We start from the raw sequence: 14,628 nt of genomic DNA on the forward strand, positions 1-14,628 counted from the left end.
ACGTTCGGAGGCGATCAACACCCTTAATATATTTTTCTCAATAGTTTTTGCACGCAAAGCAAAATGGAAGTAAATATTAGCTCATTGGTTATCTAATGTTTAACTAATAGTTAGAGGTATTATGTGGTCGGATCGTAATACGAAATGACAACTTATATTACTAGATGAATCTAAAATGTCCTTAGTCTAATCAGAAATGAACAAATTGATTGAAAGACTAATATGTCATCTATCAAGTCTAAATAAGGAGATACTTTGTCTTGAGCATTGGAGCGGATGACTCCTAGAACATATAGACATAGATGTGACTGACTAGACTGACAATACATCAGACAGGACCAAAGAGAATAGATCCTGAATCCATTTATGGATTTATTCACATATGACGTTCATGGTGTGACATACCTCAATCCTAAGTGGATGATGGACTATTTATGTGTGACTCGTATACTTTTATGTAAGTAAAAGCATTAGTTCAAGTAGATAAGGAATCGAAAGCTGCTGCATTGGGTATATGACTTCTATAGCATGTAGCGTCATTCACAACAGTTGAATTAATAGCCCAAGAAATGGGTAAATGATATCCTCTCATTGGCATTACATGATAGATGAAAAGTAAACATGACTACAGGTCACTTGTCTTTGTGATAAATGACTTAATTACTATTTGATTGTAATTGACTTTTCATAAAGGAATATGTAATAATTATCATGAGATAAAATGAAATCATATTAGGAGAAAGAATTTATCCCAAATATATTAAGGATATCCTATAAGGGTAACAAACTTATGACAAGGGCATTGGATGAGCATTGATTGAGTAGCTTTCGTAATGGTATGTAATTGGGGAGCGCTCAGTCACGATACTATAGTGGAATGACTTCGTGACTAAATGATTTTATAATTAATAGGTGAAAAGCTGAAATTTAATTATAAATCATTTGATCCCTAATCACATATGTCCAATCCGTCCATCTGCTAGCTTATTAAAACTAGAAATAAATATTTAGAATCAAATGATTAATGGATAAAAATGATAAAGTTAGAAAAATGAGTTACATTCGGAAGTGAATATGGTTTCTCACTGAATATGGAAATGAACCGAGAATTAATTTAATTTTTTCGAATTATTATTTAAGTAAGTAATTGAAGTTTGAAAATAAAATTAAATTAGTTGGTCATTGTGAATCCATTGAATGTAGAAATTAAATGTATTTTCTTATAGATTCTTTTACGATAAATTTACCATGAGTTTAATAGAATTAGAATTAGTTTAAGAAAATTATTAGAAAATTAATTAATTAATTAAAATTAATTTAGTATTATTTTATTTTTGAAAATATAAAAACATGTATTGGGTTGAATTAAATTATAAAGTGTTGGGTTAATATTCCAGGAAGCACATATAATTGGACCTGATACATGAGAGGCCCAAAACCCGTCATAATATGTACGACAAACCTAATGTATTTAATTAGGGTTAGCCGCCCCTCTCTCCTAATTCAACTAGGGGATTGATTTTTCTATTAAATAAGTATTATTTATATTCTAGTAATTCAACTAGGGTTCCTCTATCTCACCCTATAAATAGATGGCATTAGTCAGGCTAAATACACAACTTTGAGATATTGTTATTTTGCCCGAAAATAGTGAGAATTTATTTTTAAGTATAAGTTCTATTTTTTGGGAATAACAATTCCATCGGTTTCTATAAAAGAGTGAGGTTTAGTTTCCTACAAAACGTAAGAAAATTATTTTCTATTCTGTGTTTGACTTGAAATTCTTTGAGCCCACACTCGAAGCGAATCGTGGAACGAGAATAGTAAAGAAGGTCATTTGGTAGAAAGCCGAAAACGTCAAGGATCCATCTTATACAAAGCACAGGTACTTTTCAGGAAAAGTTTATTGCCATAAATATAATAAATTGGCTCGATTTTCAAAAAAATCGTTGTGCAAAAAAATAGTTTTTGAATTGTATTTTTTTTCCAACAACATCTACACCTTGGATTGCTTAACAGTATTAGTTCCCTCATAAGCATTGATGTTATCCTATAATTGATTGAACCTCGAAGAACACAACGACACCCGAACTTGAATTAAAGGAACACAGTTAGTGGCCTAACCAACTAAAACAAGCTCAAAAACAAAGATAGATAAAAATAGGATCATAACGCAATAACTATATTTAGAAAAGAATCGTAGATATAAGAGACCCCGACCCATTTTCTATAAGACAAGTTAGAGAATCAAAAGTATTAAGAAGAAAACCTTGACCTGTTATCTATATAGAGATAAGAACTGCAAGTATAAGTTTGGCTGCCACACTCCTGAAAGAAAGAAAGGGAGTGATAAGATCGGATTGGTGAACACCATAACATGAAAATCTTGATAAGTTCGATAAATATTTGTAAAGAACAAAGAGAAATAATCTCACAAATATATTGATCAAAAGTTTTTTAAGTTTACAAATGATAGCTTATTTATAGGAAAGCTAGGTAGATAAATGACCACAACTGGCCATTAATGAGTACACATATCATCATCCATGAACCTATGTGATGCATGTATTTCCATATTCAATGTATGATCAAATGGTCGCATTCACCCTTTCTAACCGTACATGAATCTTTGAGGTTCATACTTTCCATCCATGCATCTTCAAGGTTCAATGTTGCTTCATTAATAAAATGCATCCTCTTAACCATACATGCATATGGAGTGTTCAATGAAACCGAACGAATAGTCAAATTAACCTCCATAAAGGCACCATCCATTCCATACATGAATGCTCATGAAATCTGACCGTTCATGAATGTTGAAGCACATTGTATTTTGAAGGGAATACGAAGGGCCTTAGGTGCATGTATGTGTGCATGAACCATTAGGTGAAAAGGATGTATCCATCCATTGTATTTGGGAAAGAAGGTGAAGATTTGCCATGTTGAGCAATTTGTGGTCGGCCAATGTACCTACAAAAAAGTATAAATAGGCATCATCCAAACAAAGTCACAAACACTTAGAATTATGAAACCTTGACGCATGGAAAAAGAATAGTTTAGAACATTATGTAAATTTGATACAACTAGACACAAACAAGGAATCCAACATGAAGACACAAACACATAACAATTTTGGACACAAACATTATAAAGAATGCACGGATGCTTGAACACATAAAATAGAAAACATACATTAAATCAATTTGTGACACATGACAAACTTAATAATATAAACAGGATGTGAAAACATGAACACTTAGACATAAAAAAAATAACATTATAATTATAAGACACAAACACTTGGACTCAATGTACATGCAAATATTAACACAAACATAGAAATAAAGACACATAAAATATAACTTAAGAAAATTAAAACACATCAGATAAAATTCCACAGTCTGAAAGTTAAATGTCCAAATGAATGGCCTAGGTAGCCACATCTAAAGATGTTGAGTTTCATCTTGCACTTGGGCTTCACACATTGTTGGACCCAAACATCTTGAATAGGTTCATGATTGGCCTTCTTAGGTCTAACGCCTTTATTTATTAAGAAATGCCCAATAACCTTTATTGATGTAACAAAGCCCAATTTGGCCCACGGAATCTTGGTCTATTAGAAACATGTAATTGGATCTTAACCCAATCAAAGGCCCACTTAGTTATATAATCGTACGATGTGGCGAGCTCACATCAAACATTTTTAAGAATTTCCCAAGCTTCCTTTGTTATAATACATTTGAAAATCCGTTTGAACTCTTGCATATCAATACCATAGAATAAGGCATATAGGGCCTTAGAGTTTACATTGACAACTCTTTATTATTCAGTAGTCCATTTAGCCTCAGACTTAGGAACCTTTCCAACATTAAAACCAATAGTAAGAGCTTTCCATCCAGTGAGAATAGACCATTAGGCTTTCTCATCAACTGACTTAATATAGTCTTTCATCCTATCTTTCTAGTAGGGATAGTTGCCATTTTCAAGTATAAAGGGACGAGTAATAGAAGAACCTTCCATTGTTAGTAAAAAGAAACACCTGGATTCACCACTAGACAAGGGCGAAGCTAGAACAATCTTTTAGGGGGGCCGAATGAAATTTTAATTTTTTTATAGTCTATATTTTTATAATTTTTAAAAGATTAAATCGAATTTTTATAATTTTAGGGGGGCAAAGTATAATTTTATCTTTACTAATTTAAAATTTTTAAAAAAAATTTAAGAGCTTAAATAATAATTTTATATTCCCCAGCCCCCTCTAGATTCGTCACTACCACTAGATATGTTAAGTGTATGTTCTGATACCAATTGTTACTACTTTAAATTGTTTGTTTGCTTAAAAAAAACAAAAATAATACAAGTGCTAGACTGCATTGATCATTACATCTTAACACTATAAAAAAACTATACAAACAAATCATAAATAACACCAAGATTTATTTATCCCTAGAGTTTTAATTTTAAATATATTTGCTCATAGCATTTTTATTACTTAATTTTCTCTTTAAAACATTGGAGCTACTGTAGTAATTATGTACTAAACTGTATCTATTAGTACGGGACTTGGAAAAATGAGATTAAAATTTGATAAATGTGAAAATTGAATACATCTTGAAGAAGAGAAATTGTAATTGGGACCGACAAAGTTTGGCTTCGTTTCTTCCTCATAATCTACTGAAACCTGGCCCACGTCCCTATATATGGACTGAGCTCCACAAAACTCAACAACGCCTATGCCTCCCTCTCCCCTTCCGCTGCTTATATCTATGATACTCTACGCATCCCCCACATAACCTATTCACCATGCCTACCCGATCCGTTAAAATTATCCAGCTCCAGCACCCGGACACGACGTCCTACGGGAGCTCCGGTGCTGGTTATTCCTCGTCTTGGTTTTCCAGATTGCGGGAAAAGATGAAAGAGATGACCTTTTTTAATTGGGTCGAGATGTTTCTGCCTTGTTGCCGTTGGATTCGAACGTATAAATGGCGGGAGTATTTGCAGGTTGATCTCATGGCTGGTACTACCGTCGGTATTATGCTCGTACCGCAGGTGATTCCTCTTCTTTCTGCGTTTCTTTGGTTGGTGTGCAAATGTAAATGCAAGAAAAAGGGAAGAAAAACGCAACTTCTCTGCGTCTGTTAATATATACCCTTCATTTTTCACCCTAACCAACTCCCTTTTGCGGTTAACCATCTTTTAAAAATCCTTTTTCTTTTTTCTGGTTCAGTTTATCCCAATTAATTAAATTTATAAAATAAAAAACGTTTAATTTGTTATTTGAAAAGTTTTTGTACTATGTAGCTTCAAATTTAATTCTACAAAAGAAGAATCTATTTTTTACTTCTCAAATTGAAACCCAAGTTTAGTGCTTGGTCGCTCGGAAGTAAAGAAAAAGAAGAGGAATGACCTTTTTATTTACTCATGTTTTTTTCTGTAAGGATTTTTCATCTAAAATTAGTGATGTATAATATAATAATATTTGATAAGTTTGGGCTTTATATTTTTTTTGTCACTTTTATTTTTATTTTTTAACCAAATTTAGTTCTGGAATTTTCAAATAATATTAATTCTTTTAAATGAGTTAAAATACTGATTTTTAACGATGTCAACATAGAAACTTGTGTGACCTTAATAAATAATTATAATATTTTAAAATTTTAAAAAATAAAAATAAAAAAACTAAATTAATGTTTAATGTACTATTTTTCTTTCACTCTCTTCCTCCCCTCTTTTTCTATCATTTCCAATTCCTCCATTGCCTTTGCCTGCCTTACTTTCACTTACTGGGGGATAGCGGGACTGGGCACCCTAAAATGGAGTTACAACGTTTTCCCCAATGACATTCTTTTATGGTATTTATATATGCCAGCCTTTAAATTTTATGGAGATTAGAAAGGAAGACAATGAAGATAAGGGAATAGGAAATTATAATATTAAAATCTTTATATAATTATAATGGTTACAAAACTATAATTTAAGTGCTTAATTCAATTTAAAAAAAGAGTTTATTATTCATTTTTGAAATTTATTTCAAATACGTGTAAACATTTTATTAAGTTGGTATCACCATTAATTGGTAATTAACTCAGTTATGAAATTATAAAAATATTCTTTCTTTTAAATTATAATTAATATTATTATGACATTTGTGTCTTTTTCATATTTTTATACCTCTTTAAATAAAATAATTAAAAGTTACAAATCCAAAAACCAAACAGTATTAAGATACAAGTTTATTTTCACTCCATCTATATTTATTATTGAATATATTTTTTTTAAGTGCAAAATAAATTGTTTTATTAGTTTCTAAAAAAATTATTAGTCACTCCATAACCAAAACATAAAATAAATTATACTACAGTGTTTTAAATAGTGTTAATGTTACAATTGTTTGACTTAAATTATATTATACCTATAATACCATTTATAGCACTCTTTTTTAATTAATGTTATTATTATTATTTTTTTTTATAATAATTTTTTTTTGTTACCGTTAACTATAATTGTTTTTCATAAGTACAAAATTTTATAATAACAAATTGACATATCTATTTACTATAATTTTTTAATATAATATTTCAAATCCAAATTTCTTCGATATATCTATTTATTATAATTATTTTAAGGTCATATTTTCAAACTTCATAATAAAACATATATTTTGTATACTATTAGTATATATTATCAATTTTTTACGTTAAGATTAAATTTACAATACTTTTTATTTCTTTTTTGTAAATAATTACATTGATAAGTAGTATTAGTTTGTGTATTTCACTGAGTATAAGATAAAAACTCTCTTATTAACTCATTCTATTTTAACTCTTCTAAAAAAAATCTTCTAGAAAATTATAAGCACAATATGCTAATTATTTTTCTTTTCATAAATATAAAAATTAATTAATTATATACTCTTTCACCCAACTCAACTAAGAATATTAAAAAGAAAATCAAAATTACTACAATAAAAAAGGAGTATATATTTTAATGAACAACCATAATTTAAATTACTTTTGTATTTTGTAAGTTTCAATTTAATTTTATAATTATTCACCTTTAAATATATGTGATTTCCATAATATTTATATTCATATTGGATATATAATTATTTTCTCTTTAATTTAATTTTTCATTTAATTTTTTAGGTTTAATCCAAAAATTAGAATCTAAAATATATTATTTTTCTATCTTGGTATTTAAACATTTTTTTAGCTCATCAGTGGTACCTAAATTATTTTTTCCCTGAAGTTGATATTTTTGTTAGTCTAACCGTTAAATCTATTTTAAAAATAACTTAACCCACCAATCAGTACTTAAATTATACCATTTTTTTCCCTGAATTACATCTTTTTTTTATAGGTGGTACTTAAACTATTATTTTGTTACTCCTTTTACACCATTAAAATATATCTATTAAAAAAATTCTAACCGATAATAAACCACCACATCATATAAACTTCCAAAATATTTAAAAAAATATTTTCTTTTACATTATTTCTCTTTGTTTTTTTCTTCCTTCATAATATATGGCAATACCAACAATGCTCAACATTTGCCCTCATGAGATCTAGACATTAATAATTAATTCTATTTTTAAACTTTATTGCCTGCTTGCTCAATCTGATAGGATCAAAAAAGTTATTTCATTAATCAAAACTAATGTTGTTAAAACCCAACCAATCAATTGGACCGAGAACCAATTGAGGTACTAGCTCATGGATAGGGTTAAACCGATTGACCTGTGAACTAATACAGACTGATTAAACCAAACTAAAAAAACCAATTAAACTGATTTTCTCTAATTTTTAACTTTTATAAATTTTTAATAATTTATTTAATCGAACTAGACAAATTGATCAAACCAAGAATCGGTGGCGTAACTAGTTTGATCATTGATCTAATTCTAAAGAAAGAAAAAACAAAGCAAAAAAATACTGTCTTTTTTTTTGTCATATGACAATTTTTAATTGGTTCTATTTTTTTAATAGACTTAACAATTTAACTGATAATTGAACTAATAGAGGTACCAACTTGAGAAAAAAATAATTTATATACTAAAATGGGAAAAAATGCATAGTTTAAGTACCAATTTGTGGGTTAAGCTTTTTTTTTCTTCCTAAATAGACTTAACAATTTGACTAACGAAAGTACCAACTTGAAGAAAAAAAATAGTTTAGGTATCACTTGTGATAAAAAAAAGTTTAGGTACCAAGATAGAAAAAATAGTATAGTTTAGGTACCAATTTGTGAGTTAAGCCTAAATATTATATATAATCAAGTACACATTTTAAAAAGACATAATGACATTTTTGCCCTCCAACTTTACAAAAAGGTCACTTTAGCCCTCTATTTAAATTTTTTTTTGCCTTTTTTTAGCCTTTAAACTTATTTTTTTTGTCAAATCACCTCAAAATATATGAAAAAACTAATATTTGTTAACTTTGCTAATGTGGCATACACGTGGATCGCCACTTGTATGCCATGTCAGGATTTTTTTAATTTTAAAAATATTTTTATATTTTTATACTTTTTAAATAAATTTAATGATTTTTTATTTAAAAATAATTTTTGAGTTTTAAAAATTTTAAAAAATTAATTAAATGTTGACGTGTTATCCACATGTATACCATGTAGTGAAATTAAAAAAAATATTAACTTTCATTTTGAGGTGAATTGACAAAAAAATATAAATTTAAAAGCTAAGAAAAATAAAAATAATTAAATGAAAGATTAAAATAATTTTTTTTATATTGGATCATCGAATATATCATTATGCTTTAAAAAAGCAACTTAATGTTTAATTATAATATTGCGACTTTAATCTATTAACACTTAATTGTTTTCTAAAAAAGTTAAAACATAGTTATTTTTTAGTACACTTAAAACATAGTTAATTAAATAACTAAAATATTTAACTTAAATAAATTAGATTCTATGGATGATATTTTGTTTAAAATAAATTAGATAAATATTTTTAGATAATTACAATTTTAAAAAATTGAATAGATATTTAATTAAATAAAAAATAATTAGATAATTTATCCATTTGATTTATTTATATATTATTTATTTTAAATTTTAATTTTAACTCAATTTTAAAAATAAAATTATCCGAGTCATCTATAAATTATTCAAAGAATTCCAAAATTTTAAAGGGTTTTACTTTTTTTTTCTTTTTTTTTTTAGATTTTTTCTACTAGTTTGTTTAGCTCTGTTTGACCACCATCTCTCAACATGAAGCTAAGCTTCATGTAGGGACCTTCGTCTAATGCCTTCCCGAAGTCCATTGAACGCATCCATTAAAATGCTTAATGATAAATAAATAAGGCAGGCAGTCATGGAAATGGAGTGAGTTATTGTTTTTGAGATATATTGAAGTGTTGATGTGAGTTGGGGGGTTTTGATTGTTGATGTGAGCAGGCAATGTCATATGCAAAACTAGCTGGACTTCAACCAATCTATGGGCTCTGTAAGTTACCATCAATTCATATTCTTCAGGATTTCTTTTTATATATGCCATGCCTTCACCAATCCTTTTTCATACAACTATTCTTTACCACAATCAAATCACTTTATATGGTTTATTTTTACAAAATTACTGAGTGTAGGACCTCTTCACAACTCCCATATGCAATATTCTCTATAAAAAAACATACTTACAAGACAAAGCTAAAACTATACATTAATGGAATTAATGACATTATAATGTGAACCCCATTTAAAGAAGAAGAAAACCTACACTTGAGTTTAAACGTTTGATTGTTGTCTTTTTAAACATTGCAACTTGGATTACAGTTCATTTAGTTTAAATCTTTTTCACAAGATATGTATTGTGGTTTTGGGCATGCAGACTCTGGATTTGTGCCAATTTTTATCTATGCCATATTTGGGTCATCACGGCAGATTTCAATCGGTCCCGCTGCATTGACTTCCCTCCTCGTCTCCAACGTGTTAGGTAAAATTGTTGATTCATCAGATGCATTATACACAGAACTCGCTATAGTGTTGACTTTGATGGTTGGGATCTTGGAATGCATAATGGGGCTATTGAGGTAGTAATCATTCCTTTTCTCATCTAAATTTTGCTTTTGCTTATGCTGGTGATTAATAATTTAAGAATCATGCAAGTTAGTGTGTATCTGAGTTAATAAAATTCAGGTGTGGGTATCGGATATTGTGCACGAGCATGTTCACGTTTTCCCAAGATTTCTATGCATTTAGAGAGCCTTTGGGACTTAATATTCTGTACCTATGTTTGAATATGTGTTAGTCATAGATGTAGTTGGAGCAACATGAAAATTTGTCTCAGCTAGCTCAAATAGTTATCAACCAGTTGAATATTCCTACCGAAAGTTTGCTTTTCTTAGCAACAAAGTGCTACAAAGTTATGTAGCTCTGACGTTGTTGGACATAGATGTGGGATATAATCCTCCATGAACTCTCAATCTCAAAAACATGAAAAACATAAAAAGTTAAAACATACTAAGATTAGATACATGCTTGTATATGACACTCACATCATAGTCCGAGTAGCATAGGATGAGTTTATGCTACTTCTATCACACAAAGAAAATAACTAGTGTATCTAATAATCTAGGACCTTTTTCTGCATTATCTTACAGTCAGATCTTCCAGTATTAGGAGAACTTTAATATACTTTTCCCACTTTGGTCAGGCTTGGATGGCTTATTCGTTTCATTAGTCATTCTGTGATTTCTGGGTTCACAACAGCTTCGGCCATTGTAATTGGTTTGTCTCAAGCAAAATACTTTCTGGGGTATGAAATTGATCGAAGCAGTGAGATTGTGCCAATAATCAAGAGCATAATATCTGGAGCTGATAAGGTATGTCTTTACATGCCTAAATGGTATTAAATTTACAGTATTATATTTGTATGTTATTGATACGTTCATTAAAGAAGGCATAATCCTTAGCACTAGAATTTAAAATCATCTACTTCTTAAATGTATAATTGACATATTCCTTTGCATTGTTTATTGTAATTGGAGGAAACATCCATGTATTTTTCCTTCAACTTTGCCACGTGTTTTGCTCTGCTTTCATTTGTTTAACCACAACTGGTGTTCTCATTCTGTAGTTCTCATGGCCCCCTTTTGTAATGGGATCTATAATTCTGGCGATACTTCAGACCATGAAGCATTTGGTACCAACTCTTTATCTCTCTCCCTCCTACACTCCCCCTAAATTGGTAATAAATTCTATGCTTCATGTGTAGGGAAAATCAAGGAAGCATTTAAAGTTCTTACGAGCTATGGGTCCCCTGACAGCGGTCATTCTTGGCACAAGTAGTGCCAAGATATATCATCCATCATCTATTACATTGGTGAGAATGATGTGAACTAACATGCTGCTTATTGTTGGATGTTAAATCAAGCAACATAGTCACAACAACACTATATCTTAGTCAAATGATAAATAATGTTGTGATGTTGTTGATTTAGGTTGGAGACATACCTCAAGGCCTTCCCAGCTTTTCCATCCCTAAAGGTTTTAAGCATGCAAAGTCCTTAATTCCAACTACACTTGTCATTACTGGTGTAGCCATCTTGGTAACAAATTACATGAATCATTCTCCTAACAGGAATAAATATATACATGCTTCCAATTCGAATTGTGACTACTAATGGTATCTTTTGAATCTCAGGAATCCGTTGGAATTGCCAAAGCATTGGCAGCAAAAAATGGGTACGAGCTGGATTCAAATCAAGAGGTATATACTGTAAAAATGTTGTACAACTCCCTCTATACTTGCTGTTATAATGATTAACCTTTTTTCTTCTCCATTTTCAATCATTCACATTCCTCTACACTATGTTTCTTTAAATCTTCATGTTGCTTGACCCATATATGGTTTAATCATGTGCTTAATTTTGTTTACATTTCGGGAAGGTAGTAATGAACTTTGATTCTTTGTCAACAGTTGTTTGGTCTTGGGGCTGCAAATGTGTTGGGGTCATTCTTTTCAGCATACCCCACAACAGGTGAGAGTTCTTCCCAATGTACTCAAAAGTTATCTCTTGATTCAGTGTTAGATTGTTCAACTCTATTCTTAAGAATGTTGTGTACTGAAACGTTGGAAACTCAAGTCAGTTGAACATTTTGTTGTGCATTTCATGTAGGTTCTTTCTCGAGATCAGCTGTGAATCATGAGAATGGGGCAAAAACCGGCTTAGCTGGAGTTATAACAGGAATCGTAATGTGTTGTGCACTTTTATTCTTGACTCCAGTATTTGAGTACATACCACTGGTAAGTTCTTAAGTTAGCACGTTTGGTTTAATTATTCTTATCATTTCCATTTGCGTGCTTCTTATATTATTTCTTTCTCACCACCTGAATTTGCTCATGTATTGTTGTTATGTCACTCGAACTTGGATGTGAGTCAGATAAGAGTAAGTGCTTGAAATGGGTATACTCCATTTGTTTCGCCTTTTTCCAAGTATTTAGAGGGTCGTATTTCCATACCCATGTTAGAAAATGTGTCCAAGACAGATACTTTGAGAAAAATTAAGAGTTGAAGCAACATAGGTTTATTGAGGGATCTATGGACTCAAATGTTGGATTTGATTGTTTGTTGTGTATGGCTAGATTTCCTGTTAGCATCTAGAAGAGTTACTACTAGGAATGCTAACTATGGGTCCTCTGCAGTGTGCTCTGGCTGCTATAGTAATCTCTGCAGTGATAAGCCTGGTAAGTAAGAGAGAAGCCTGTGTTGGAACATTTTTCAAACCAGATTAGCAACATATGAAATCAACCAGAATTAAAAAGTAAACGACATGTAAAATCGGATATTTGGTTGAACATTTGTTTCTTTTTTGCATTTTAATGATTTTAGGTGGATTATGAAGAAGCAATTTTCTTATGGCGTGTAGGCAAGAAAGATTTTCTTCTTTGGACCATTACAGCTATTACAACATTGTTTTTCGGAATTGAGATTGGTGTCCTTATTGGGGTAACTGCTTTAAAACATGTTCCAATTTTTCCTTTTATGCAATATTCATATCCGACATATATTCAAACATGATTATAAAGACATGATCCTCCAAGGATACTTTTAATTTTAACATTTCAGGTAGGTTTTTCACTTGCCTTTGTCATTCATGAATCAGCCAATCCTCATATCGGTAAGTGGATGTCACCTAATCCATACTAGTTTCCAAGATTCATATCCCAGCCCGAGTAACATGTATCGTTTCTCCACTGGCACTGCAGCTGTGTTGGGGCGCCTTCCTGGCACCACAGTTTACAGGAACATTCAGCAGTATCCAGAAGCATATACTTACAACGGAATCGTAATTGTTCGTATTGATTCACCTATCTATTTTGCAAACACAAGTTACATCAAAGACAGGTAAAGGTTCAAACTTTCTTCATTAAAATAAAACAGCCTTTGGTATCTTGCATCTGTAAATTTTCTGTTGCTCAATTCTAGAGTGTACGTTCGTGATTTCTCAATTTGAGAAAACGTTATTGTCTGTCAGGTTGCGAGAATACGAAATCGTGGTTGATAAATTGACGAGACGTGGACCACAAGTCGGAAGAATATATTTTGTGGTTTTGGAAATGTCACGTAAGTATATTTCATTCCAACAACAATATTCATCACGTTCAAAGATTCATAACTGCATGAGCCAACTAAACTACTTTTGGAGTTGAGAGAGGGCAGTTTCTTATAAGAAAAATGCTGCCTTTGATTCCACTGCAGCTGTTACATACATAGACACTGGTGCAGTCCAAGCTCTGAAAGAATTACACCATGAATATAAATCACGGCACATCCAGATAGCCATCTCCAATCCGAATAGGAATGTTCTGTTGATGTTATCGAAATCCGGTGTCGTAGAGTTGATAGGCAAGGAATGGTACTTTGTGAGAGTGCATGATGCAGTCCAAGTATGCCTCCAACATGTTGAGAGAATAAAAGAAGATCACATGGCATCTGGATCAGATTCATCACCTGAAGAAACAGAATCAAGTCTCTTCAAGTCATTACTGAAACAAAGGGGAGAGGATTCATCAGTTGCAGAGCTTGAATCAGGTACTAATAACAAACCTTCTGATTTGAAACACAGTGACCCTTTATCGGAGCCATTATTGTTCCAAAAATCTTGAATTTTCCGAAGCAAAATACCATTTTTTATTTCCTACATTCCATTTCTGATTCAGACCTACTGTTCAATCGTTCTAGCTGTAAAGGCCGATTGTTTATTTATAACTTGTTGGAAAGAAGTAAAAGAAAGGGTTGATTGATTCCGTTGCAAGCAAAAGTTTGCTTGTTGTAAAAGGTAATGCAATTAGGGACAAGAACTAATGAGGAATCTCGATGGTTGTTTCAAACTTTTGTAATTAAATTTGATAATTTGTATATTCATATATTTTGGTATGTTAGGATTATATTTAAGATATTTTATATTTATAACAAATAAACTTTAATATTTATATTTATACTTGTTATAAAGTCCTTAACTGAGATGTGTTACAACTAGGTACTAACTTGATAAAAGACGAAAATATCCTAATTTTACAAAGTAAATTATATCACGTTGAGGGTATTTTTATTATTTTATATAGAATAATTGAAAAATATACCCACATAATAGAATTTG

At 30.7% G+C, this 14,628-nt stretch overlaps 1 protein-coding gene across 2 annotated transcripts; it reads left to right on the top strand.

Moving 5' to 3' along the window:
- The first annotated feature begins 4,685 nt into the window (after nt 1-4,685).
- Nucleotides 4,686-14,405, top strand: LOC107925969 (sulfate transporter 4.1, chloroplastic). Of its 2 annotated transcripts, XM_041091963.1 has the most exons (16): nt 4,687-5,052; nt 9,424-9,472; nt 9,854-10,055; nt 10,679-10,847; nt 11,102-11,167; nt 11,240-11,347; nt 11,466-11,573; nt 11,669-11,734; nt 11,945-12,005; nt 12,144-12,271; nt 12,671-12,712; nt 12,858-12,974; nt 13,095-13,146; nt 13,235-13,373; nt 13,504-13,592; nt 13,728-14,405. In XM_041091963.1, the coding sequence occupies exons 1-16, from the start codon at nt 4,804-4,806 to the stop codon at nt 14,132-14,134; spliced, it is 2,052 nt and encodes a 683-aa protein (XP_040947897.1). In that variant the 5' UTR covers nt 4,687-4,803; the 3' UTR covers nt 14,135-14,405. The 2 variants fall into 2 exon arrangements, with proteins under 2 accessions (XP_040947898.1, XP_040947897.1); XM_041091964.1 differs by lacking the exon at nt 12,671-12,712 and having other exon boundaries at nt 4,686-5,052.
- Nucleotides 14,406-14,628: the final 223 nt, after the last annotated feature.

The sequence above is a fragment of the Gossypium hirsutum genome, chromosome D04, assembly GCF_007990345.1.
Source record: "Gossypium hirsutum isolate 1008001.06 chromosome D04, Gossypium_hirsutum_v2.1, whole genome shotgun sequence".
In the NCBI taxonomy this organism is placed as follows: Eukaryota; Viridiplantae; Streptophyta; class Magnoliopsida; order Malvales; family Malvaceae; genus Gossypium; species Gossypium hirsutum.

What these genes read in the sequence shown, in the direction of transcription:
- LOC107925969 (XM_041091963.1), top strand. Translation starts at nt 4,804, where the DNA reads ATGCCTACCCGATCCGTTAAAATTATCCAGCTCCAGCACCCGGACACG. An exon ending in TTACTGGTGTAGCCATCTTG is followed by an intron (nt 11,574 to 11,668) that starts GTAACAAATTAC and finishes TTTGAATCTCAG; the next exon opens with GAATCCGTTGGAATTGCCAA. An exon ending in ATCAGCCAATCCTCATATCG is followed by an intron (nt 13,147 to 13,234) that starts GTAAGTGGATGT and finishes CTGGCACTGCAG; the next exon opens with CTGTGTTGGGGCGCCTTCCT.